The sequence below is a fragment of the Myripristis murdjan genome, chromosome 14 (genome assembly GCF_902150065.1).
Source record: "Myripristis murdjan chromosome 14, fMyrMur1.1, whole genome shotgun sequence".
In the NCBI taxonomy this organism is placed as follows: Eukaryota; Metazoa; Chordata; class Actinopteri; order Holocentriformes; family Holocentridae; genus Myripristis; species Myripristis murdjan.
The window spans coordinates 33,275,993-33,303,794 of NC_043993.1; the positions used below are offsets into that span (position 1 = coordinate 33,275,993).

At 39.8% G+C, this 27,802-nt stretch overlaps 1 protein-coding gene across 12 annotated transcripts in view; it reads right to left on the minus strand.

Moving 5' to 3' along the window:
• The window catches only part of ncam1a (neural cell adhesion molecule 1a), a 312,169-nt gene that overhangs the window by 16,436 nt on the left and 267,931 nt on the right, over positions 1–27,802 (minus strand). For 4 of the 12 annotated variants that reach the window (XM_030068568.1, XM_030068564.1, XM_030068567.1 and 1 more), the window contains 4 exons: positions 27,411–27,458; positions 21,483–21,485; positions 15,485–15,606; positions 14,553–14,733 (listed from right to left, as the gene is read on the minus strand). In XM_030068568.1, the coding sequence (XP_029924428.1) occupies positions 14,553–14,733; positions 15,485–15,606; positions 21,483–21,485; positions 27,411–27,458 (354 nt within the window). Of the gene's footprint in view, positions 1–7,826; positions 9,056–14,552; positions 14,734–15,484; positions 15,607–21,482; positions 21,486–26,250; positions 26,721–26,770; positions 27,459–27,802 lie in introns of those variants that run through there. The other 8 variants (XM_030068574.1, XM_030068573.1, XM_030068570.1 and 5 more) reach the window with 6 other exon arrangements.

The following is a 27,802-nucleotide window of genomic DNA, read 5'->3' on the forward strand; positions in this document are numbered from 1 at the left end:
TCGATAGAGATTAATTAGCTAATGCCCAATGTTCATTTCATAACTTACGTATATATGTATTCACTGTCTGTGAAAAGAAACCGTAATAAACAGAAAATTGAACATGAGGTGTGAAAGTGGGCCCAAACAAACTTCATTAAAGGACCATACAGGTGATTCTGCACGTTTAGAGTGATGCAACTTCCTGTTTCTGATCGTCTTTTCCCAAAGCAAGAAGTCTTATTTTAGAAGTCTGACATGTTTTCACTACCTTTTCTCCAGCCATTGGTTTCCATTCATTCCACTATGATTTGAAAATGAACTATCAAACTTCAAACTCGTCCACATTTAGTTTTCATAAAGGAAACATTTGCTTTACGCATCCGGTTATCAGCTCTGTGGTTTATGAATGGCGGTGACTTTGTTTGCCACAGAAGCAGAGCATTATGAGGTGGCTATTTCAACCAAAAATTCACATTTGAAAATCGAGGGATTTTGATTATGTGTTGTGAAATGACTTGCAAAAAGGGTTTGTTGCGATGTAAAACGTGGAGAAACTGTGGTAAACAGGCCAAACATTAAAAATTATTGTGTTGTACTGTACGGTCCTTTAAATATCTTTATGACCTAGACTATATAAGTGAGAAAACATCTTTGCTCGATGGATGCTGCTAAAACAAAGGTTATACCAAGGCTCTATTGCAATTCCTCAATGCCATATTGCCACTCATACTGACTCATAGAGATCCATTATTTCTCTACATAACACGCTGCTGCATTTCTAATGTGCAGCACATGCTTTGGATGACGTGTTACCTGTCAAATCAGGAGCAGGCAGCCACGTGGCATGGAGGTCCAGCTAGGGCGGAAACTCTGTCACTTAAGGATAATATTTTTCTCGTGGTGCAACACTTTGGGAATTCAAAACTGGGTCACCGGAGCTGAAGGTGTTCATACACACTCATGCGTCGCTTTTGTTCGGCGTCAGACTGCTATCTGTTTCTAGCTGTGCCTCTTTCACCTAACCCCTCTGTGGTGGGAAGGTGTGTTTTTTTTTTCCCACTTTCATGCTTCGAGAACACGTTTGCATTTTAAGACATCATGTGCGCGTTTCCGGAAATTTAAGGAGGCAAGGTCTGCGTTTCAGTTAAATCAGCTGGTAGGACGTTGGGCTGGACTGGAAAGCCTGAGTCTCTTGGCCACAGGGCTCGGTTGGACCCACTGCCTCAAATCAGCGCTTCATCCCTTATCCCTTTATCCCACTTTATCCCCTTAATTTCGCTGATAAACCTCTTGAAAGAAGTATTTTCAGCCTGATTTGAGTGCTGCAGATGGTTTTGCAGAACATGTATCAATCAGATGCACTTTCAAAGCCATTACTGTACCCGGAGATGATCGCTCTGATCATCTTAATCTTAAATGTCATGCGCCACAAAGACGACTGTGCAACCTACAACGCTGTAGGACAGGGCCTAGTCATGCTGCTTTTTTTTTTTTTTTCCCTTCTCCGCGTGGTTGTGTTTCTCCTAAAACACAGTATTTACTGCATTTGTATGGCACAGGCTTTTTGAACTGAAAGTTGAGATGCACAGCCTATTGTCAAATCCGCTCAATATTTTAATTACATTCACCACATTCTTCATTATCAAAACTGTCTCTGCCAGCACTCCAGCCCGCAATTCTTCATTCACTCTGATGGCTATGATCAAAATAGCAGGAGCGTACCACAGCACTGTATACCTGTGGGACACGGCAGCACTGCAGACAACACTTGTTTTTCTTGTGCCCATTGCTTCATTTGCATTTTAACAGGCGCGATAAATCATGTGGCATGTTTTTAATGCCGAGGGGGGTTTCTCGCTGAGTGTTCTCGGAAAGGGAGCGAGCACAAATCTGTGTGTCAGCAAGGACTTCACAAGATTTCTCTTATGGGCCTGTCAGGTGTTTGCTGCAAATTCCCCAGCAGCCTGCTGAGAATAAACAGCATCTGATGAATCAATTTACCCCAAAACCACAGATTCACCAGAGAACAGATTCATCTCATTTGGCACTAAATCAATAAGTGGTCATTGTCCAGAGGAGAAACTGCTGACCAAATGTCCCAATGCGTGACAAAATACATTAATAGTGACAACTGATTATGACTAGAATTTGCATAATATGTATACTTTATACCACTCAATCCAGTATACCAGCATATATCAATAAATACTCTTTGGGAAGTATGGGAGGAAGTATATTTCTATTTTAACTTACTGCTTATGCTGTATAATTTCCCCCACCGTTTTACATGGTAGGACCTGTATCCTATTTTTCCTTTTTTCATCTAGTGAATATGATCACTTCTGCTGCTGCAATGGCCTAATTTCTGCCATCGTGTGGCACTGCACCATCACCGAGTTAATGTGAGAGTCACATTCTGTCGTCCTCTCGGCCACAAGAAGGCAGACTGATACCGGCGGCTGCTTCCCTCTCTGACTCACCCCGCAGCTTCATGTGCTCGACTGATCAAGATCAGACTCTGCAGGCAGGAATGTGCGGCTGGGCTGAGATTTAGAGCGCTGAAATGGGAATTTCTACCCACAGACATGTCTACTGACTAACAAAGCATAAAGTGCTGACTAATGCTCATGGCCTGGGAAATGAAGGGGGAGGGATGAGGGAAACTCATTATTATATTTTGTTTCGGTAATAACCTTTACCTAGAATTAGACTGTGCAACTTACATCTGTTACAAATGAGGTGAAAAAAACAGCCTTTTGGATAATTGGCCTAGCTGTGGAAAATGACAAATTATGGGTAAAGCAAATTAGGGGAACAGTTGAGGAGCACTTGCAGGTTGCTCAGTCAGTGCAGCTTGTTGCTAAGCAAATCTGTCCTCACACACTGAAGGCTGATTTTACGGTGATGGGAGATTTTAACTTGTATGCATTTAAAATGATTTGTTTTTTTTAGGGTCTATGTCAAAAAGTGCATCACACATCCAGGAAAAAAACAACAACCGCCGCTCTTCCTGTAGTTTCTATGCACTGTGCGGCTGCAGCTTATTGCTTTCCCGGCTTGTGCGGCAATAAAAGAGAAACATTAAGTTTGGTGAGCTGACACACACACACACACACACACACACACACACACACACACGTAGATGATGATGCTGCTCAGCTAAAATGAAAATCACTCAGCACTGATCAGCAGTGTCGGTACTCAGGAGGCACTGATGAACAACAGTAGGAACCGACTGGGGGCCACCACAGGGGGGGGTCTTAACCCTCGATTATCCACATGAGAGAACTTAGTTGAGATTAAACAGCAGTGCTAAGAGTTATACGTCGATGGAATAGCCACAGACTCAGATTCATATCAGGACTGCCCCTAAAACCGAAAGAAAATCTGCATGTACCCCTTTTTCTCTTTTGTCAACCTTTCTTCTCCCGATTGCTTGGGCCAACAGAGCTACACTAAAACTGAACTTCAGGTGGAATAAGAGCAGGAACACCTGAAGCAACAGGGGTTGGCAAGCCGATTGATAATCCTTGCGTTTTAAAGGGGCTGCTGTCATGATCCATGGTTAGAGAACCTCTTGTGCCACATGACCCTCTTGAATCCAAACCAAAGGCCCTCTGAAACCTTATGAACCCATGAAGCCTTCAAATATTTCCCTATATATACTGTTTGGATCTGAAATGCACACTGCTATACAGTGAAGCAGAGACATCGCCCCATGTCACAAGCTTTTTTTTTTTTTTTTTTTTTTTTTTTGACATGCATCATTTTTACGGCTACTTAGAAAGGATGTAGCACGTCGATGCTGAAAAAGACACCTTCTGTCAGAATCTCACATCATAACGCAGAAGATCGACCACGTTTTTTTTTTTTTTTTTTTTATAGCCAAGAACTTACAAAACAAGCACCATTCAGATCTGTGTGATTACTGAAAATGTATGAATGTTTTATTAATTCTCTCACAGGTAATTGTTGTCGATCATGGCTGTAGGTGATTTTTTTTTTTTTTTTTTTTTTTTTTTTAGTCTCTTTGCACCCCAGTATTGCATATCCTCACCTCTTCCGTATTCCTAATGCAATATAGACCAGAGTGTGGAGCGAGTGTGTCTCTGCCTTCTGAACAAATGGCAAACATACAGAGGGCTCTCTCTCGGGGGGGAAGCGCTGCACCCTCTGGTGGCTTCGGCTTTTGGACAGCGGTGGCTGAAAATAGCACGGCGTGTTTCAGTTTGTGCAGCTGACCGCGACTGAACTGAGTCAACATCAGTGCTTTCGGTGCCGTTTTGAAGGGATCATCTCAGCGATTGATTTTGTGCTGAGCTCGTCGGGTAGCCACTGTCCTGCTACAGGTTATTACACAAGAACTTATGAATCCAGTAGAAATTAACGCTACTGGTGTTGTTAGTAGTTATGGCTAATATGTTAAAATCTGCTTGACTAAATCAGCCTTTTGTTCAGTGTTTTGGAGCAGCGATTACATGCTGTAGAGGCTCTATCTCTAAGCTTCTACCTCAGACTATTCACTTTTACTAATAACAACACTGAAGTGACTTTAACCCGCACTAGAGGTCTGTGTGGGGCGGGCAGGCCTGTGAATCCTTTGACTTCTGCACTCTGAGAGCATGGTTATGATGCATGTGATGATTCACGACACAAACTGTAAGCTCCGCCACACGGACTCTCCTGTCAGCACCTGCGATTTCATTTTGCACTTGTTTCCCAGCTCGGTGTTTTGGAGTTTTAAAGAGCGACAGAACCCACAAGGCCAAACCCGGGTGAAGCCACCGGGGACCAGACACCCTGCTGTTTAACATCAGAGGTCAGGAGTCACACAGATTTGGGCTGGGGTTTGGTTAATTGAACTGTGATGGAGTGATTGGTTGTGCACTCCTGATCAAAATCTTAAGACCAGTTGAAAAATTGCAAGAATTTACATTTTGCACTGTTGGATCTTAAGGTTCTAAGTAGAGCTTCAAAATGCAAAAAGAAGAAATGGGAGTGAGACAAAAAAAAAGCAATTTATTGCAAACAACCATTAAACTGAAATAGGCTGTTCATCAGCTGATCAAAAGTTTAAGACCACAGCCTTTAAAAGCCCAAATCTTGGCAAAAATGTGGATTCAGTGTCGTTTTCTGTCAGGTATCCACACTGTCATGACCTCCTGATGGCAAAGGCCAAAAAAAAAAAAAAATCGTTTCGGCATGCTTGATGCTAGTGGGAATGTTGCTCCAAGTGGTGAAGATGGCTTCACGGAGGGCATCCACTGTCTGGAACTGGTGTCCATTTCTGTAAACTTCCCTTGCCATCCAATCCCAAATGTGTGGATACCTGACAGAAAATGACACTGAATCCACATCTTTGCCAAGATTTGGGCTTTTAAAGGCAGTGGTCTTAAACTTTTGATCAGCTGATGAACAGCCTATTTCAGTTTAATGCTTGTTTGCAATAAATTGCTTACTCAAATTTTTTTTTTTGTCTCACTCCCATTTCGTTTTTGCATTTTTAAGCTCTACTTAGAACCTTCTTAAGATCCAACAGTGCAAAATGTAAATTCTTGCAATTTTTCAACTGGTCTTAAAATTTTGATCAGGAGTGTATAATTACCTGGGCATTACCTGGGATATTTGATGAAATATCCTCCTTAGTTTCTCCGTGCTAATAAAGAATACTGTATTCCTGTCTCTCCATTGACTTCCATGGTGTGGCACAACAACTCCCAAAATAAAACTTTCGGCACCTAAACAAATGTGAACAAAGCAGATTGTGCCAGGATAAAACACAACAAGTCATGGCACCATTTTTTTTAATTTTTTTTTTAACTAATTTTATTATAATTATTTGTAAAAGCGCAATCTGTTGTTTCGTCCTGGCGCAAGGCAGAAGTTTCCCGTAGGTGTCAGATCTGCTTTCCAATTCAAACAGAAAAATAACAAGAAAAAAGAGCTGTTTAATTCCCTCCAAAAACAGATACCATTACTTGTTTTTAATACCAGTATAATCTGCTTTGTTTGCGTTTGTTTAATAGAGAGAGTGAATGGAGAGACAGGAATATAGTATCTGCACTGCGAGCCCAGGGGAGCACAGAGCAACAGCTGAGGACTTTTTGCCGCCATGTGGACTGATGTAAGGCCCAGGTAACTACACAACCCAACTCTCCACCAAAGTTCAATTTTGCTCTAAGGGCACCATGAAATGGCACTCTTGCTTCCTTGATTTTTATGTATTCCCACTTATAACAGGATGGTTTATAAGTGTAAACCAACAGGAAGTCAGAGAGAAACAGTTTTATTTGATGAGATGGGTGGAGACATGGGATTACTCGATATTTTTTAAAAGTTTGGTCGGAATTTTTATTTGCACCCATTAGGGCGGCATGAGGTCGCCGTGCAAATTATTCTGTTTTGCAGGAGGAATGTGAGCTCATTTAATGGTGTCTTTCAGAGCCCCGTCTCCTAGAAATGACATTCTTGTAAAAATTAAACTGCATCAATTACTCGGGGAAAGTATTTTGTCATGGATTATGTTTGTTTGTAACGTATCACAAGAACAGAAACCCTCAGTCTCAAGTCTTCACTTGGAGGCAAATGGAGTCCAGCATAAAGTGACTGTGGTGTCACATACATATATCACACTACTTTACCATAACTATGTGTTAATATTCCTAAACTTGACCTTTCCCTAACCTTAACCAAGATGCTACTATGCCTAATCCTAACCTTTGCCTAATCATAACCAAGACGTTTTTATGCCTAAACCTAACTTCTTCCTAACTTTAACCAAGATGTTTTTATGCATAACATTTTCTTAACCTTAACCAAGTAGTTTTTATGCGTAACCCTAACCACTCTCTAACCTTAACCGATTGTTTTTTATGCCTAACCTTAACCACATGCTTTTTATGCCTAAACCCAACCTTTCTCTAATCGTAGCCAAGTGGCTGTGATGGCTAAAGGTAACAAAAGAGGCTAAAATGGTGCTCAATGATATACACAATATGTTGATTAGAAACATATTTGTGTCAGAAACAAACATAATCTGCAAGAAAAAATATTTTCCCTTCGAAATGTAATTAAGGATGCAGTTTAGCTGTATGGGAGCATCATTTTTAGGAGACTGTTGGTCTTTCAGTGCAGCGATTGACCCCCAAACACCACAACAGCCTGGAAACGTTGCTGCACAAAATGCACTGAGCCAGCAGGGGAGACACACTGAGGGTCTGCATGTGGTCCGGCTGGCAAGCGTGGGGCAGCGGTGCGGGCATCGCGGGGTTGGCACTAAAGCGGCAGGAGCATGTGGGAGCGGACAAAAAAACAGCCTGCACAGACCTTTAACCAATTTTTTTCTCCAAACACCTCTCCTCCTATGCGGATTGTTTCATATTTAGCCATCATTAGCACTGAGCCAAACATCCCATAAACCTCTATACTGTATGTATTTACCATTTGTTCATTTTTATTTTGTTTTATTTGTGTTATTATTATGACTGTTTTAGCAAGGCTTTCAAACTGTCTGCATATGGGTTTAACAGTCCTGCGTGGGGTATTGCAACATCTAAAGTGGAATACAGAAGTTCTGTTAAAGCTCCAGACAAAACAACAGGCTAAAAATCAGCATCACAATCCCGGCCGGGAACAGCCGGCAGACGTCAGCGCCGGGTCACACACGTCAAGTGGCTAAACTTTCAGAAAGCCATTATTTTCATCAAAGAAAAAGAAAGACAATTTATTTTCGACCCTACAATGGTTACATGGAAACACACAGATATGTACTTACAAAAATGTCTCAAAGAATAGAATAATTCCACGCTCTTGAAAATGACTGACAGATTTTTTAGTGCTTAATCTGCCATGTTAATTTTTACCTTTTTTTTTTTTTTTGATCCCATTTTCAGGTAAAAAGAGAACATAAACCATCAAAATAACAGCTGATTTTCTGAATTTCTTGAACATCTTTTTGAAAAGATTATATACACTTTTGTCACAAAACACATTTGTTTTTTTTTGTTGTTGTTGTTGTCATTGTTGTTGTTGTTGTTGTTGTCTGCACAATCCTTCTGCCCTCTCCTGACAAGGCGGTCACATAACAATCCCCCTTTGAAAATGAGCTTTTCTAATGGTGACATGAGCAAGTAAGAAAAATGAATACTCTGATCATAAACAAGGTTAAACTGTACCTTTCCTCGTTTCGTACAGCGGGAACCATTAACATTTCAAGCTTGTATCCAAAAACAGAAATTAGGCACAGCATTTTGCTAAACACTTTACATGTAACCTGGTTAACACATTCATAATGCTTGACTAGGAGCTTCAAAGCAGCTGCATAGCACATTCATGAATACTGGATCATGCCTTATGTCAGCTTTCATGCAGTGTTCATGCTTTGATGTCATCTGTGACATAACGGAGGAATGACGTGTGTGCATTTATTAGGCAAATAAATTGCAAAATAAAATTCCTCTGTACAATTTTCCATTTCTGATTTAGACAGACATATAATTAGACAGGTATATGGTAATAATCTACTCACCACCCCTCTGAAGATCATATTAAGGCATTATGAATGTGTTACTAACATATCTAAAATAAGGTGGCAATGCCTTCCCTACATTATGCCAATATAGTACTCAAGTCCATTGTGTAACATTGATAAATCTGTCCAAAAAAAAACAAAAACAAAACAAAAAAACAGCAAAAAACAAAAACCCCTTTCTGAATCTATTCATACACAACATGAAGAGATGAAAACAAAAATAAACAGAATTAAAATTCGCCCCAAAAACTGAGAATGATGAAAGTACTCAGCACCCTGTAATAACGTTATGAAACCGATGTCTTGACTCTTCGTCTTGTTGTTTTTTTTTTGTTTCTTTTTCTTTTTTTTTTTTTTTTCTTGTGTGTGGCTGCACAAGGGTCAAAAGGCATAGAAAGCAAAGGAGTCTGGCCCGAGATTTCAAAGGATCAGACTATCCTCTTTCTCCTTGAACGACACCAGTTTATGAGAGCCAGAACACAGTCAGCACGGACAGCAAAACAGCTGCCAGACTGCACGTCACAGATCGGCAACCAAGGGTAGCTGAGGTCACAGACACCACATAAAAAAAAATAAATATATATAGATATTTATATATACACACATGTGCACAAAAGCATTTTTTTTTTTTTTTGAAGTGATATTCATTGCAAAAAAGTGTATGTGACAAGGACAAAAAACAAAAAAAAAACAAAAGCACAAACAGAGAAAGAAATTTGTGTGTATGGCAATGTCATGGTCCATAGGTGCCCAAGAAGATCACACATGGAGACAGGAAGAGGACAAGGAGAGAAGGGAAGTGGGAGAGAAATAGGGAAAAGAGGGAGAGAGATAGAGAAATAGGTCAGAAATACAGAAACATAGTCCGAAAGGTTATTAGAGACTGAATTGAGGAATAAAAAAAGGAAATCTAAGTTAGAGGATCAAAGTAAAAAAAAAAGAAGTCATAGCATGTTAGTAGCACAGCAAATGGGTCATGGCAAGCATGGATGGAGCGTCACACAGATGGGGGGGGGGGAGTCGGGTTTTGGGGAATGATGACAAGAGACGGAGACATTTAAAAAAAAACAAAAAAACAAAAAAAACAACAGCACGACAGGCCAGCCTCCCTGGTCTAATGCCATTCATAAACAAAAAAAGGGGGGGGGTTTAGCGATCAGCCGTGGTTCTGATCAGTCGCAGAGCTTCGGAGAGGGAGACGACAACCTGGATGTGACGCCGCATCCATGAGAGTCTGCGAGTTTTGTTTTTTTGTTTGTTTGTTTGTTTGTTTTCTCTCATTTGGTCACGGCAGGGAGAATCGCCCATGCAAAAAAACCACACATCCAAAAAACAGAAGCTGGTTAACGAAGTCAGTGACATGGATGGATGGGTGATCTCATGTTATGTTATATCAAAACTGCAAAAGTTAATAGCTGTTTTTGTAGTTTTTATGTATTTATTTATTTATTATTATTATTTTTTTTTTTTTTTGTAAATTCCGATGTCAACCTTAGCCGGGGAGATTTGGATGGATCAGTTCTGAACATCTGCGACCGCTGTGTCTCCAAGAGCAGTTTTGCAAAATAATGTGTTTATTTGGGCCAGCTCTTCCTCGCTCGAGAATTAGGATGATTTGCCTCCATAATAGAGCTGTTTTATCTCTCTGGAGCCGGGCAGCATTATGCCCTTCTGTGAGTCGGTGACATGCAAATGCTGCCCTGCTGCACCTGCACCGAGCTGAGATTAAAACAAGCCAAATTATTCTCAAGTTTTTGCTCTTCCTCACCCGACAGATTCAAAAGGGCCAAGACCCCTTAAACATTACTGGTTCATGATGATGAGTTTTCCTGGAATTTCTCCACTCCAAAAAACACACACAAATCACTTGAGCTGATATATATATATATATATATATAAATATTTTTCATAGGATTGTGCTTTGTGAGAATGCGTTTTCCGAAATGATAAAGAAAACAACATGGAAAAATCAACCTTGTCTTAACCCCGCATTCACAAATCATATCTGAGCGCCAATTTTGTGCACAAAGCCAGGCTGCAGTTGCAAAAAGCAGCTGTTTTTCAGCCGCCGTTACCAAAAACAGCTGTGAACCCTGGTGAAATTTAATGCAGATGTTGAAGCTAAAAATAAACCTCTCAGCAATTTTCCACATGCCTTGAAGTTAAAAAGAAAGTAAAAAAAAAAAAAAAAGAGAAAGTAAAGAAAAACTTAATGCCATAGGCGCTGCAACTTGGAAGTGAAGCTAAGAAATCCCCAAGGAAAAGTGAAAATAATTAAGTGAATTAAAGGGCAGGGGGGGGACTTGGGATGGAGTTCATGTGAACTTGCTCTGGTGGTAATATGAGTGATCCAAACCTCCCACTGCTATATGGCTGTTACCCAGCAAGCGCATGAAGAAGAAAGTAACTGTTTTCTTTATGTGCCATGCACTGGCAGTTGCCTTTTAGGGTCTCCAGTAAAGTATTGACAAAATTAATCCGGTTGGACTCGGCACCATGCAAGGACTGTAGGGCTGCATCCCCATCAAACTAGGCCACATATTCAGGTCAGTAAAGTCAGTCATGAACCCTGAACTGAGACCCGCTAAACCTGGAGGTGGAGGGGAGAGATAAAGGTGGAGAGAGGGAATAAAAATAAGAGAGAATGGAGGGAAAAAAAAGGAGAGGGAGGGGGAGATTTCGGGCTAGACGTCTGCAGTCTATTAGAGAGGGTCAGAGGGATGAAAGGAAACAGAAAGAAGGGCAGGATGATTGAAAAAGAGAAGCTCAGAATGAAGATTTGCTTTTTTTCTTATTTATCCTTATTTTATGAGCCAGTCTCGGCAGCTTTGTGGGTGCAAATTATTAGATATTGATTTAGCGAAACCGCACAGAAACGCCAATACATGCATACTTGTGAGAGTTTAACAAGCTTAAAGCGAAGTTCTGGCGCTGGTCTCAAGGTGAAATCACTAACAATTTTAAAATGTTAACAATTTAAAAAGGTTAAAATTGGTATCCATAAATGGTGGACCAGTTTGTTGGCAGTCACGGCACATTTTAACGGATACTTTAAAGTGTTTCTATTGGTCAAAAAAGATATTACACAATATACAGTGATAGGAATTCACTGGTTTTATTATTAGTTTTGCAGGCTTGGCATGTGATTGGCTTGACGAGCGATAGCATATCAATAAAAAAGCAGCCAACAAGCAGCGCAAAGCACAAAGTAATTAAAAAGCAGCTTTGGCTTTTCTGAAATGTCAGAAATATGTAACCTCCAGAAATGTCACATGCATGACATCTACCCTTCCGAAAGAAAAATATATTGCAGTATATTGGAAAAAATCATGTGTTATCTTAGATAATACATTTCCATATATGGGAACTAGTCTTTATATTTTCCAATATATTGCAATATCTGAAATGCGCAATTACTCAAGTATTATTCCATATAATAAAATATATTGATGCAATATATATATATATATATATATATATATATATATATATATATATATATATATATATATATATATATATATATTGCATTATATATGTTTCACCAATATATTATTCCATGTATTGCTAAGATATTTTCAAATACATAACATATAAATTCATTGTAATTCCATATATTAAATGTAATATATTGTAATATATTTCATGTAATATACTGGTAAATATATTTTCTTTCCGTAAGGGTATTATTGTATGATCCTTAATTGTTACATGGGTATCACCAAGTGTATTTCTTTATTTTTTATCACACTGGTGTGTTTCTGACATTCACTTATTTGCTTTAGCGTATGGGTTCGAGAATTCTTCACACTTTGCACTGTAACTGGGAAAAAAAGGAGAAATGAGCAGGGTGAGGACTGTTTTTCCGTGGAAGGGGAGGTGATAGTGAGGGAGATCGGGCGAGTAACAGATCTGAACTGTCTTCCTGCTGAGGTGTAGCGCAATGGGGAGGCAGCCCAAGTTAAAACGTAAACTTTCCACACCGCACAGCAACAGAGCAGAGGCTGACCGTGACCACTGGTAGGTACAGGGGGGATTTGGAGGGAGCCGGGCAAACTGCTCTGCGTCTGACAAATATCATCTCTTGACTTCGCTGCTCATTGAAGCCGAGCACCGACGCCGGCCTCAGACCTCGGAGGCACGACGCTGAGCTCGCTCTGCCGCCGTACGGGAAAACAACACTCTGCCGTTCCCTGCTCTGCCCAGCGTTATTACTGCCCATCAACTGCAGCCAGATCTCACAAATTTGATGCCATGAGCACGATGTCTTGACATAACTATAACTTGTTCTGTGCATGCAAAATGTGAGAAATACGTTTCCCCACCAGGAGAGGATTAACCTGCGACACGGCAGAGCAGTCTGACAGTAGAGAGCGGGAATGTGGATGAGCAAATTTATTTTCCTTGAACTCCAGTGACCCAGGTTCAATTCCAAACTGAACTGCGAGAACTTTTCCACTGTGCACTGTGCAGTTTTTACTCTCACAATTTCTTATTTAATCATAAACAAAAGCCTCGACTGCATTATTTCTGTTGCCTAACCTTATTTGTCTAATCTTAAAGCAAAACTGAACTCTGCTGAGTCCACATGGAGGTGAAATCTCCTCATTAGCTGCTCTGTTCTCCCCTGGGCTGCTAATCCACAGCACTGTTTCTCTGTCCCTCCATTCACTTCCACAGCAAAACAGCTCCCAACATAACACTTTTAGCACAAAAAGCAAACACAAAAAGCAGATTATGCCAATAAAAAAAAAAAATCAGGTCTCAGTACCCATTTTTCTTTGTGTGTAATTACAGTGACTTGTGAAGACACTATCAAGGTGTTTCTGCAGATGTTTTTAGGAGATGCTACCTGCCGGATCTACTTTCCAATTCAACAGGAAAACAACAAGAAAAGAGCTGTTTAAGTTCCTCAAAAAATGGGTACCGGGACTTGTTGCTTTTTATATTGGCATAATCCGCTTTGTTCGAGTTTGTTCATGTTCTTTAAGTGTTATTTTCTGCACTATGGAAGTGAAAGAAGACATGGAAATTAGCAGCCCAGAGGAGCACGGAGCAGCTCATGAGGATATTTCACCACCATGTGGACTCACATACCAACTCAAGTAACCCAATATAACCCAAAACTCTACCAAAATTCAGTTTTGCTTTAACCACGAGTAGGGCAAGGACCTCATAATACAACATATGTCACGATACATGGGTCATAATATGATTTGCATCAGAAATGTATCAAATACAACCTACCGCGTAACACTTGGTAGACTAATAAAAATATGCAGCTTATTCTATGATTAATTCTATGACAAGCAGAATTGGCACAATGCACTCACTTAACACAGTGCACTAAGATGTAGGAATGTACATCATATAAAAATGATGAGCATAAATGACACGTATCAATACAAGGCGCTACAGAATCAGTACGGTGTTGGAAAAAAAATATCGCAAGACTCATCTGCATCTATTTTTTTTATTTATTTATTTTTTGCACAGCTGTAACCCTGAACTAACTAATGGCAACGCTGTGTCCAATTTGTGCAGTTGTCACATAATCCCAATTCGTGGTGGAGGAGCATAATCTTCGCATTACTCTTGACGAGAGCACGTAATCTGTACTTGAGTTCATGCTCATTGCCAAATTTGATGAGACAGTGTTGTCTCTTGCCACAACAAAACCCGTGCACTACGAGACTACCGATCTCTTTTTCAGGATGAAGGCCTGTGAATGTGAACTGAGAAACATCTTAGTAGGGACTGCATCATCTCTTTCCACTCAGGTGTGAACATGACTAATAAGGAAGGTATTAAGGAAGATAAATCAATACATGTCGCCCATGCAGAGCCAAGGCAGATAAGGACGATTCATTTCCGACTATCTCCAAAGTGTCATGGCGACGTCTATAAGCCCTCAAGGCCTCAACAGGCACCCGATCATATTAAGAGATCCGAATAGAGAACCTTTTGGGTCACGGTGGCAGCGTCTCTGCACTGTGGCTGGTGTGTGTGGATGCTGGGGGTGGGGTGATGGGGATCTTACCTGGGACAGTAGTGGGCTCTGTGGCCGTTCTGAAGGAGAGCACACCGGGTTTGGACTTGCCCTGCTGGTTCTCCGCTACCACGTAGACCTCGTACTCTGTATTCCAGTCCAAGCCGCTCAGCACCACGTAATCGCTGCCGTGAGGGAGGCGGATCTCCGGTTTCCAGTCAGAGACGTGCTTCTGAAAGCGGGTAGCAGAGGAAAGAAACTTCAAAACAGGGCTACCGTGCAGGATTTCGGTGATTCTGCAGGGGCTCGGGGAATGAGTGACCCCATTTCTCAAGCTGTAGAGGACAAAGATGTGCAGCACAGCCTCTGTGCACGGCAAAAACACTGCATCTTAACGAGTCATTTAGTCTCATATTCAGCTTTCAGAGCTTGTTTTTTTTCTTAAATCAAGTAAAAATCTGCCAGTGGCATGAGATAATCCCACTTGTTTCCAATGCTAATCAGCTTGTTTCCAGAATCTTCTTGAATCAAGCGTCAATTTCTAGTTCCTCGTGGGCTGATCTGCCTTATTCTGCCTTGTTTCAGCAACAACCTGTTCCAATAAAAATTCCTGAAACACACAAAACTGCATTGGAGACAAAAAGGATTATCTCATCCCACTGCATGGCAACATTTTCACTTTTGATTTTTTTACATTTCCCACTGTCTACTGATGTTTCTGCTGCTAATTTATTCAAGGTGTTGCTGCTAGAACGCAGACTGGTGCATTTTTCAACCATATAATTCTGCTTTGGGTGGGTCTGGATTGTTGGTTTGTGTATTTTCCAATACACCACATTTGCTCTCTTCTAATTTATATTTAATTCTTCGTTTGATGGTACTTGGTGCTGCAGCAGCGATCATTCAACTTTTATCTAATCTTTCTCAGCAGAGAGGAAACAGCGTAAATCATACCAAATTACCTCCTCGCCCAGGATACTCACAGCCTTGTATCTGACCAGGTAATGTTTGATGGGCGAGCCCCCATCGTCCTGCTTGATCCAGTTCACCTTGAGGGAGTTGCCTTTGTGCAGCTTGACCTCTAGCTTGGGGGCACTGGGTTCCCCTGCACACCAACAAAACAGGAAATCCTGATTAGTTAACATGAACGTGCGCTTGTGGAAGCCTCTGAGCACAAACACGCTAATGCACCTCTAACCTTCCTGTGTGTGTTTGTGTGTTTAGCCGTGAGATAAGCTGCACTTCACATGGTACAGACGGCCAGCTCTATCTGCTCCACAGATTCATGTGCCTTTCATCAAAAGGACAAACACTGTAATTAATGCTGCTGGGGCCTTTTTTTTTTTTTTTTTTTAACATGGCAGGATTAAGATTTTAATCTATTGTTAACGTAAAGGAACAGTTTTTGTTAGATTGTCCCATTGGCCAACTTTATAGGCCTCAATTTACTTAGTATAATCTTTTATTAAAAAAAAAAAAAAAAAAAATGAAGTTGTAGGGGCTTTATTTATCCACACATACCTGTGTGCTGTCTTATATCAGGGCAACTGAAGGGGAAAAAATTATGGAGCCAGTGGAGGGGTGTTAATATTCAGAGAAAAAAAAAAAAAACTCTGAATTTCTGGGATTAAAGTTGTGAATTTACGAGAAAAAAACTCACAAATTTATGAGAAAAACTATTAGGGTCCTGCCACGGCCATCATTGAATCAATTAAAATGAACAAAAATTAACTTAGCAATTAAAATCTTTATGCTGCAGTCTTTATGGGTTTTATCAATTTTGAATGCCCAACTATGTCTAAGGGACTCTGTAGCATCCAATTATGATGGCTATGATTATTAACGTACTCTAAATTTGTACCAAAGCATTTTCTGACTTGCAGAAAATTCTCTAAACCCATTCTGGGTTTAGAGTAAAAATAAATAATAAAGCAACAAACAGCTGCATCATCATACTGATGCACTGGAGGCAGCAACTGACTGGATGATTTTAATGTCTGTGACATCATTTAATCGTTTACCGGCTGTGCTGGTTAAAGGGACAATCTCTCAAATTCTCTCTGCATTGCTTTCAAGCAAAACTGAACTCAGCTAGAGTGTTGGTTGTGTAATATGGTGTGTTTGGATGTGATGTGAGTCCACATGGTGGGGAAATCTCCTCATTAGCTGCTCTGTGCTCCTGTGGGCTGCTAATCCACAACACTGTGTTTATATCTGTCCATTCACTTCCATAAAGCATAAACCAACATGAACAAAGCAGATCATGTCCATGTAACAGCGAGTCCCAGTACCCATTTTTCCGAGGAAATTAAATGCCTCTTTTTTCGTTATTTTCCTGTTTGAACTGGAAAGTAGATCCGGCATAGTGTAGCGTACCTAAGAAATGTCCGCATAGCACAGATTTCGCACTAGGAATGGAGAAAACACTACTTTCACAAATAATTGTAACTACACAAAAAAAGATGGGTACCAGGAATTGTTGTATTTTATTTTGGCAAAATCTGCCATGCTTGCATTTGTTAATGCACTAAAAATGTTATTTTGGGGGCTCATTAGCTGCTCCGTGCTCCTCTGGGCTGCTAATTTCTCCCCATTCACCTGCACAGTGCAGAAAAGCAGCTCCCAAAATCATACTTTTAGCACATGAACCAAATCAAATAAAGCAGATTGCACCAAAATGAAAAGCAACAAGTCCTGGCACCCATTTTTTTTTTTTTTTTTTTTTTTGAGGCTCTTCTCTTGTTATTCTCCTATTTGAGTTGGAAAGTAGATCCGGCAGGTGGCATCTCCTAAAAATGTCTGCACAGTAACCTTGCGACAGGAAGAAACACCTTGATAGTGTCTTCACAAGTAACTGTAATCCCACACAAAGAAAAATGGATACTGCTACTTGTTTTTTTTTTTTTTACGAGCATAATCTGTTTTTTTGCGCTTTATTTGGGCTGCGCTGTGGAACTAAATGGAGAGATAGAAATCCAGTGTTGTGGATTAACAGCCACGGGAAGCACAGAGCAGCTAATGAGGAGATTTCACCACCGCGTAATGTCCAGGTAACTATACAAGCCAAACACTCTGGCAAAGTTCAGTTCAGCTTTAAGAGCAATTTGAGGGAAGAGGACGGTGCGGCTGCCTCACAGCCACCGGGCGAGGTGCTCCTCTCCTTGAGGCTCCTCATTATCTCCAGAGTAATAAATGCTGGGCTGCTGGATAATGAGCCTGCACACCTTGATTGAACATGCTACTCTATTACTTTTAATAACATTAACATAGTGTGGCTGGGAAGGAAGGTCAATGTGTTGTGTGTGCGTGTGTGTGCGTAATAATGTTGGTCCTTGAATATACTGTCATGCCATCTCAGGCGCAGAGGCTTGTGAAGGAGGAGACAAATCACCAAAAACTCATCAGTCACTGAAATATTGGCTATGCTCAGTTAAGCGCTGTGCATAACATTATTAAAAAGGCTAAATCAGGATGTTACAGCCCTTGTCTCTTGTTTGTAATGTGATATTAAAAGCCCAAAAGCAGATGGCAGGTTGGAAACGAGTGATTTGTCGGGGGTTATGTTGAAGTGGAGCGTTTTCTGTTTCATTGGGACTAAACTGTCTCAGCAGTGCCATCCGCCAGCTCTTAACTGTCATGTTCAGCAACACGTGGCTCGTTGTTTGATTGTCAGGAAAAAAAAAAAAAAAACAGTCAAAAATAAGTTCAAATTTGCACCAAGTTCTTTTTCTTTTCTTTTTTTTTTTTTTTGAATGGATCAAACAATTGTGCATTCATGCATAAGCAACATGTTCCAGTTAATCATCTTTAGTTTGACTGAATTCTGCCTTTTATACAACGGCCCGCTTTGTTAAATACTTCCAATAAGCCTTAAAACAACACTCCAAAGAGAAGCAGCATGAAGAAAGTCTAATTATTTTAACTGTGCTGGCCAATTTTTCCACCCTCTTTTTTTTTTTTTTTTTTTTAAATTCTCTAACAATTTCACTTGGTGAAGACAGAGCAGCAGATTTCAGCTCTTCCACAGGCTCGTGTGTTTTCTGGAGAAGTTAATGTAACTTTCCACTCCTGTGAATTGCACGTGGTTTTGCATCCTGGTACGCAGCTTTGTCCTTTGATGCAATGTTAACCATGAATAGAAAGCATGCATTAATCACAGAACGGGGGCGTTTGTTGTTTTGTCGGCAAGCCGTTGTATAAGCAAGAAAACAGAAATGCATTACCTGTTTTCATGCATTTCAAATGGACAAGGGTAAAATGTCAAATTCTCGCTCAGGCGGTCATTCTTTCCCACTTGTACTGCTTCATAAAAAAATAAAAAAAAAACACCTAATATGCATGAAGGCACTTGTTCTTTTGTGATTATCTGAGAGCGACTGGCTGCTACACTGTCTTGGAGTGAGCATGGCGGATGCTGGAAGTGAATCAGACACAGTTAGTGAGGAGGAACCGCGGGAACATGGTGGCATGTAGACAAGAGTTATTAAATGCAACATGATTGTCCATGACCGTCATTCTCGGGTTAGGGTTAGGATTTCCTCAGGCTAGAATGGAGAAAGAGCTGTTAGGACTTAACATGAGTTATCAAAACAAAAAAAAGAAGATAAAAAATAAAAGACAAAAAACATGCTCTATCATACAGAAACCTCGGGCATTCAAATGTATAATCCATCTGCCATTTTGGACCTTAATTTTTCTGGGTCCAAAATTTCATCTGATGCAACAATAACGCCTGTTTTTGCAGAAGTAAATCTATTTAGAAATTGCACAAGGCACAAATCAGTAAAACTAGTGCAAAAACGTGCAACACCTAGGTACCAAAATGCAGCATCACACACAATTTTCTCATCTGAAATACTTTAATAAGAATATTACTGAGTTTTGTTACATCAGATGAATGAAGAGGGCTTGGGACATTTAAAAATGAGTTTTTTTTCTTCTTCTTCTACGGCTACGCATCGGTAACACAAGAGGCACTAACGAGACGAGGCGTCGACAGAACGCGGCGCATGCACAGACAGACGGGACGTTTTTCCATCAGGACAGACGGTGAAATAAGACGATGTGACAGGAGAGAGGACGGGAAGTGGCATGCACGCAGGGACAGACACGTGCGGTTAGTCCACTCGGTAAGAAACACTGAGGCATGGCAGATGATTTGGAGGAGAAAAAAAAAATAATCAAAATCAAAACAATCAGCTCCATGGGTGAGTCGGAGGAATGTGTTTGGATGTGCGTGCGATGCAGTCTGCAAACAGTGGCGCTTTGAGGCTGCTAGCGTGATCTTTAAAATGTGATGTGATTAAAAATAATCACATAGTTATGACAATTTATGATGCACTTTTCATTTGACAGGGTATCTGCAGGCTCCAGAAGCAGAGATTTAAGAGTTTTTAAGGCCCTTTAACGTGATATAAAATTGAATTTTTAAGGCCAATTAATAAAAATATGAACGTGCTGGAGAAAAGCTGATGTTTCTTCACTGCCGGTGAAACTATAAATGAGCAGGATATGAAAAAGGGACCCGAGGAAGGTACTTTCCAAGGGGCATTAAGTCCAGCTGTTTGGTGAAGCAGATGGGGTACAGATTGTACTAACTCCATTCTGTATCACCATTTGAAAACCTGATTTATATATTAATTTTTTAATTAATTAATTAATTCATTCATTCATTCATTGAAAGGTTTTATTTCATCCTCTTGACAAAAGTCACTTTTTTTCTTTTGATGTTATCCTGTGGTCATCCTGTGGTAACCTTTAGATCATTTCTAGCTAATGTTAGGGTCAAATTCATTATTATTATTATTATTATTATTGTTATTGTTATTATCATTATTATTATCATTATTACTTTTTCTGATTTTGTTCCATTTTTGTTTTACAATTTTTTTGGAAAAATGGGGGAAATTTTTTGAAAAAATGTTTAAATCAATTTTTGGATTAATTGCCTGGTAATTTTCTTGGAAGTTTTTTTTTTTTTTTTTTTTTTTTTTTAAATAACTTCTTGCTTATCTCCAGGTCTTTTTTAAGAAATCACATGGATTTGCTCAGTTTCAACGGGTTAAATTCTTGTGAAAAGCATTTAAACACAAGAATACTGATGTTGATCCAGCATTACTGATCTTACATTTATATACATATATATATATATATATATATATATATATATATATATATATATATATATATATATCAATCATTTCAATGATGAGAAAAATATAGTCTTCGTGTAATTTTTACTTATTTATTTTCTGTGTTAAATTCCAGGTTAGTGTTTTTGCAGATTCAGTCAGTTACTAGTTTGGCATTTTTCCCTATCACTTTTTGCTTATTTATAAATCTCCTATCTCTCATGTTTCTGACAGAGATCAAGTGAAAGTGCTCAGGTTTCAAAGGGTTACTGTAGAATGGACGAACAAATAAAACCTGTAATAACTGTATGCCACATGTGATAAAATCCGTTTGGAGCCTTAAATTCAGCTTTGACTTCCAGACTTTTTACAGACCTGTGGATACCCTGTGCAGGCATGAAGTGCTAATGGTGCCTTCTGTCCAAAAATGACTACAGGTAAGCAAAAGTGAGGAGGGGGGCAGATTTAGATGTCAACCATTTGCTTCTCCAACTTGAGATGAAATCGTGACCCTGCGGCCAATAATCCCTATGAGTCAATAAAAAGGCACTAAAAAGCAAACAGTCCTGCTTTACTCCTGTGTGAGCACGGTGGAGGACAGTGGGAAAGGAGAAACAGAAGCAGTTTAAAGATGAATGGTTGGAGATGATGAAGTATAGTCGATAAGTGCAGGTTGACCAGAATTACAGAATTGCCTATAGAGGTAGATGAAAAACTGAAAAACTGAAAAAGAAAAAAAAAAAAACTAGTTCTAATGTCAGTCTTACCTATGAATCTAATTTTAAAAAAATGTTTTCTAAATGACTGATGTTGATCTTATGGTCTCAAACTGAACAAAAAAAAATTTTACCTTCTGTTCACCAGCGAAGACGACATCATCAGCACCATGCAAGAGCCACATGACAAAGTCACATGATACGCACGCACATGATTGGATGAAAGGAAAGTGGGAGGGGCCGGGGGGGAAGGCAGGGGCACATGGAAAATACAAAACATGGTTGAAATGAAGTAAAGATGGAAACATAATAAACCACAGAATGTTAAAGACAAAATGGAAGAAAAAAAAAAACAAAACAAAAACAAACACAAACAACAAAAAGAAACACATGAATTGGTAAACAGATTTTTAAAACAAAACAAAACAAAACAAAACATTGAATACACATTAAAAAACATGTCCACTGAATATATGAAGCATTTAGACATTTAGTTTTGGTTGTTGCAAACATTTAGTTTTACATAAGTTATTAATCACACAAACAAACAAATACATTTAATTTCTACTCCTTGGAATATGTTACAACCAAAACTAGGCATCCATCCAGCTCATTAAAACAGCTTTTCCTCTGGCTCATATTAAATGAAATTAAATATAAAACTGCATATAAATATACAGTATATCATTTTGAATTAAAATTTAACTGTATAGCCACCTCTAGTTCCAGTGCCAGTGCCAGTTTTACACTGACTAAGCTCTTGGTGTGCAAATTGAGAGCACGAGCTAAATAAAGTTGTACTTGAAACTATAAATTCTCTCTTTATATTTGTGGAATTAAAGTTGTATGCACATAAAAAATATATGTGTAAGAACTGGGGCTTGGAACATGGAAGCTTTAAAAAAAAAAAACAGGGGAAGAGCAGAGGAAACTGCATTATTGGCAATAGAGAGCACGCCAAGCAAAATGTGAAACATAACACGGCAGAACAACAGTATGAACACAAGGGGGCGATAGGGAGAAACATGTCAGGTCTGCATCCTATGAAGGCTTTGGACTAAAAGCACTTGTGATATTTGCTCTCTATGATATATTTGCAGGAAGGCGCAATATACCGGAGCAAATATCGCTGCACGCAAAATTCTGAACGTCTAATGCAAACCAGGCCTAGGCTAAGTTCAACAAAAAGATCGTCAAAGGAAATGAAATAACTGTGAAGATGTAAATGTCGATCTATCTTACATCTGAAACACAAGTAAAATGAGCAGCGTTGTACATACTTACTCCAATGACCTTGCACACATACATCACATTTGTTTGCACACTACAAGCTCGAATTTTGCTTTGCAATTTGTGCGAACCACAAATCAAAGCAATATCGATTTGTTCATGTTAGTGAAACGGGGCATTCACCTCAACAGAATCACTTCTGTGTCGGTGAAAAGACAGATAGCATCGGTTACATCTGTTAGACAAGTCAACGGCTAAATTCTTCACTGGATTCTTTTTGTCTTGATGTTACAGCACACCAGCACGCAGGGAAAATACCCAAATATGCAAGACAATCGCACATGCACACATCTTACATATCCACATCCACTCAGGAGAACCCGGTTAAAGCTGCCTTCTCTAACACACGAGGTAGACAGGAACTGTTCTTTTAGGAAAAATACGTGCAAATGACATGAGACTAAAATAATTAAAACTACAGTGAGAACCATTTGCTTATCACAGGAAGAATCCTATGATAGGAATTCATTCATTCATGCATCAGCGCTGATGCACATCATGATCTTTTTCGAGACGATCCATGTCCGCACAGAGCCCTGTCTCCTAAAAAGTGTGTTCTCATTAAATGAAACAACATTCCCAATTATGTTTCATGGGCAGTGTATTTTGTAATCGGATTGTGTTAGTTTGTAATCTATCATATGATCCTTATGCAATTTGTTGCAAATGTTACATACATTATGTTACCATAAACAAGTGTTTTTTATACCTAACACTAACCTTTCCCTAACCTTAACCAATTGGTTTTTACGCCAAAATGTAACTTTTTCCTAACCTTAACCATGTGATGTTTTTATGCCTAAACTTCACCTTTCCCTAACCTTAACCAAGTTATTATTATACCTAAACCTTTTCCCTGGCCTTAACCAAGTGTCATTTATGCCTAAACCTAGCCTTTTCCTAACCTTAACCAAGTAGTTCTGGTGACTGAAGATATTGAAACTTGCTAAAACGCCACCTGACATGATATACATTACGTCGATAAGAAACATATTTGTGATATATCAGAAACAAACACAATCTGTGACAAAATAAGCATAAACATTCAGATTGCATGGAAAAGTAATTTTTAGGAGACAGAGTGGCTAAAAAAGAAGCCGGTGAGTAAATTATCTATAAGACAACCTAGAAATATATATATATATATAAAAGGATAAGTACTAATTTTGTGTTACTGCCTGTGTAAACCAATCCTGTCAATGTAACACTGTGTATATTCCACATTTGAGAGAGAAAACTTAAATTCTGTGTCAAAAGTAAGGATCAAAGCATGTACTGCTGCACTGGATAATGTCTGATCTGCAGTTAGGGCTCACTCACAGTGTAAATCATCAGTCTTACAGGGTTTGCAATGCATGACAGCATGAGCGCAGGAATATTGCTGCATTCAGTTCAAGGCCCTCTCAGACAAGTTGAGAGGGTATGGAGTATTAAAGCTGGTATGTGCGGCATTTTAACATCAATAGCTATCATGTTTGTTATGAGACATTACTATAATTACTGCATTTTATGTTTTGTGCCACCGGGTCAGATTTGGCGGGATGTCTGCCGGATTGCTTTACAGTACAAAACAGGAAGAGGGCGCTCTTCTCCTCATGCAGCGAAGGTTTCAGTGTGTTGTTAGGTAACTAGATCGGACAGTACATTGGCTATTATCACATGCTCTTATTGGCTTTTTTCCCTTTTCCTGTTCCGGTACAAACAGAGGATGCAGCAACATCCTTTTTGTAAAAAGAGGCAACGTGATTTGTGGGGCTTTAATTTTGAAAAACGCTTGCACCAACAATGCCACAGGGATGAGATAGAGGCTCGAAAACGTCAGCACCACAGAGCCATTTGTTTACTATCGTATTACCAAGGTATTAAAGATATTAACTTGAGTTTGGTATATTGATGATTAAAATGCTACACATAGCACCTTTAATCCATCATTCATTCATTTTAATTAAATTTCATTCCACCTTTTATTTCCTGATTTTTATATTAACTGCACAGTAATGGAGTGCAATAGCTGAAGGCTGTTTCTTATTCACATTACATTGCATATTTGCTTAATATATGGTGGTCATGTTTCTAAAGAATACATCTGCAGAGTGCAAGAGAGAAGGCAAAGTCAGTTTTTCTCGAAGATTTTGTTCTCTACTGCTTATGAAACATTTAGTAAATTGCATCACACCTTGCTGTCAGAAAACATTTTACACCACTGGAAATACCTGGACACAAGGGTTTGCTGCTACTAATTCAAAATGTTTTTTAAGCAGAAGAACGGGTAATGCTTGTCTCTTGCAATGCTACTAAGTGGTTGAAAAGGTGTTTTTATGTGAAAATCTAGCTGAATCTCATTTTAAAATCCTGTTCTAAAATATACATATCAAACCACTTTCTCTGTTGTTTCTATGCCTTTCCAAAGCCGAGTGTACTGACAAGCAAATATATGCATGCTGTCCAATTAGTAATAGCTCTCGTTATCAATCGTAAAGGTCCCACCAGAAGAATCTCTCTGCGTGAGTGTTCCTAGAGAAAGGCTGGATTGTGGTGTTCGTTTGTTGAGGGTGTTATAGTAAAAATGAAAGAACTTCTACTGGTTTTGATGAGGAACTATCAGAAAAGTATATGGCAAAGAGGCGGCAGTGGGTAGCTATGGATGAGGAGGCTACAGCTAATCTTTAGCTTAGGTGAAGTGAGAAGAAAGGCTAGAGCTACAGTGAAAGGTTAGTTTGGGTTATTCCCAGGGTGGAGGCTTCCTTCTTTTGAAGAGTCACACTGCAGGCATCAAAGTCAGTTGACAGACGGGCTCAGCATGCTGTGCAATGCACCAGTAAGGCTTGCAGGAAAACAGGAAAACTAGGTTTTAGGGAGATTGGCCCACCGATCAAAACGTTTTACTGGCGGAGCAAGTTTGCAGGGAATCATGCTGGTGGTTTGTGCTCACTGATAACATTAAAGATAAAACAACTTAAATTATAAGAGAAGTGCTACAAAACATAAAAGTATAAATCGGGGAGCAGGCCTGTTTATCAAGTACATATAGAAGTAATATGTGTAAACAGTAGGCTATAACTAATACATACATATGTATGTGTCTTTGGTAGATGGACTCCAGTGTTCAATGCAAACTCTTTAGCATACACTGCAATAAATTATATGTGACCTAGGCTGTAAAATTATTCAAAAGCATGCTGTTTTGCTCTAGCTGGGACTAGGTTTTCACTGTTTCTAAAGGACGTGAAGGTGAAGAGTGAAGGGAAGCTGGATACAGCTAAAAATGAAGCTACAGCAAATGAATATGCTAAATGTGGGACTTTGTCGGCCCTGTAAGAAAATAGTTGTTCAATGGCTATTAATGTTTTATTACACATGGGTAAGTTTGGATGCTAATGACCAAACTGTGGGAGCTGATCTGTGTTCCTCAGTTCAGCATTCTGTCAACACACATTATCTCGAACCCTTTAATTAACTCCAAGCTTAACTCTAACCCACATAGGACCCTAGGAACATAGGACCCTGGGAACATGGGATCTTGGGAACATAGGACGTTGGGAACATAGGACCCTGGGAACATGGGATCTTGGGGACATGGGACGTTGGGGACATAGGACCCTGGAAACACAGGACCCTGGAAACATAGGATCCTTGGAAGATAGAACCCTGGGAACATAGGTTCCTAGGAACATAGGACCTTGGGAACATAGGACTTTGGGAACATAAGACCCTGGGAACATGGGCCTTGGGAACACAGGAACCTGGGAACATGGGACCTTGGGAACACAGGACCCTGGGAACATGGGACCTTGGGAACGTAGGACCTGGGGAACATAAGACCCTGGGTACATAGGATCTTGGGAACATATGACCCTGGGAACATAGGACTCTGGGAACATAGGACCTTGGGAACATAGGACTTTGGGAACATAGGATCTTGGGAACATAGGACCCTGGGAACATAGTTGCCTGGGAACATAGGCCCGTTTATCATGTTCCCATAATGTGCTTTATAAATCTGGGGAACACAGGACCCTGGGAACACAGGAGTGACTCCCCAAAGTATCACCTAACTTAGTTAGCATGGAGTCTACTATCACCTAACCTGATGTGTGCTTCAAAGTTGGCATGGAGCCTATTATCACTCAACATCATGTATGCTCAAGTGTTAGAATGTGACCTACTGGCCGTCAACAAAGTGTTGACACTCTGTTTGCACAGAGTTTATAATGACTCAAAGAAGAGTATGCTACAGTGTTAGCATTGAGCGCTGGGGCAAATCATTTACTGGAGTACAAAGATGATTGTGCTGAGCATATTGTTAGACTAAAACATCAGGGGTGAGACAATCTCCCAGAAAGCTGGTGCATTCTGTATTAATTCCAAATTAAGCACACCGCAATCGAGTCTTTACATCTCCTACTGTGTTTTTGATATCTTTCTTTACATGCAGGCACACTGTGTCATAAACTAACACATACTCACTCTATGGGCAGCCCTCATGTCTTTGACAAAGGTTAGTATTATAATCTTCTATGAGAATTTGAGACAGTTAGCAAAGCCAGTAACTTACCAAGTCTTTTCACCATTTATCTCCTCACCAATACACTTAGTACTCTAGCTGAAGAGAGGAGATCAACAGCTCTCTTCTTGGACTAAATCTGATCTCTATGAGCCATGCCAGTGACAACGTAGATCTAGACTATCTGTGAGGCCAAGCGGGTAAGAGAGAAAAGCAGAGACAGAGAGAGAGAGAGACACACTGCACACTTCTGAACTGGCATACTCACTAAGGGCCATACTGGTTGGAGGAATGAGGGTTGGTGTCTCTGATGAAACTGAAAGATGGTGAAAACATGGTGAGAGGAGCTTGAGCGTACCCGTAACAAGAGCAACTAATTGGCGGTTCAAGAGACACTTTGACATCCTGGTAATAATGAATTCCTTAAGAGCATTCCTGTGGACCACACGAATAAATCCTCATGCTTTTTGGTGTCGGTTAGCACACTTTAACTTGTGGTAACACTGCGACTGCACAAACACACAATGCTTTAAGCTTGCAGAAATCCTGTGTTTGTGAACAGAGAAGCCAAAGAAGGGAGATGTTTCTATATCTCAAGAAATCATTATTAATAAAAAGGTGTGCTGGGCATTTAATTTGAAATACACCACACAGACCCAG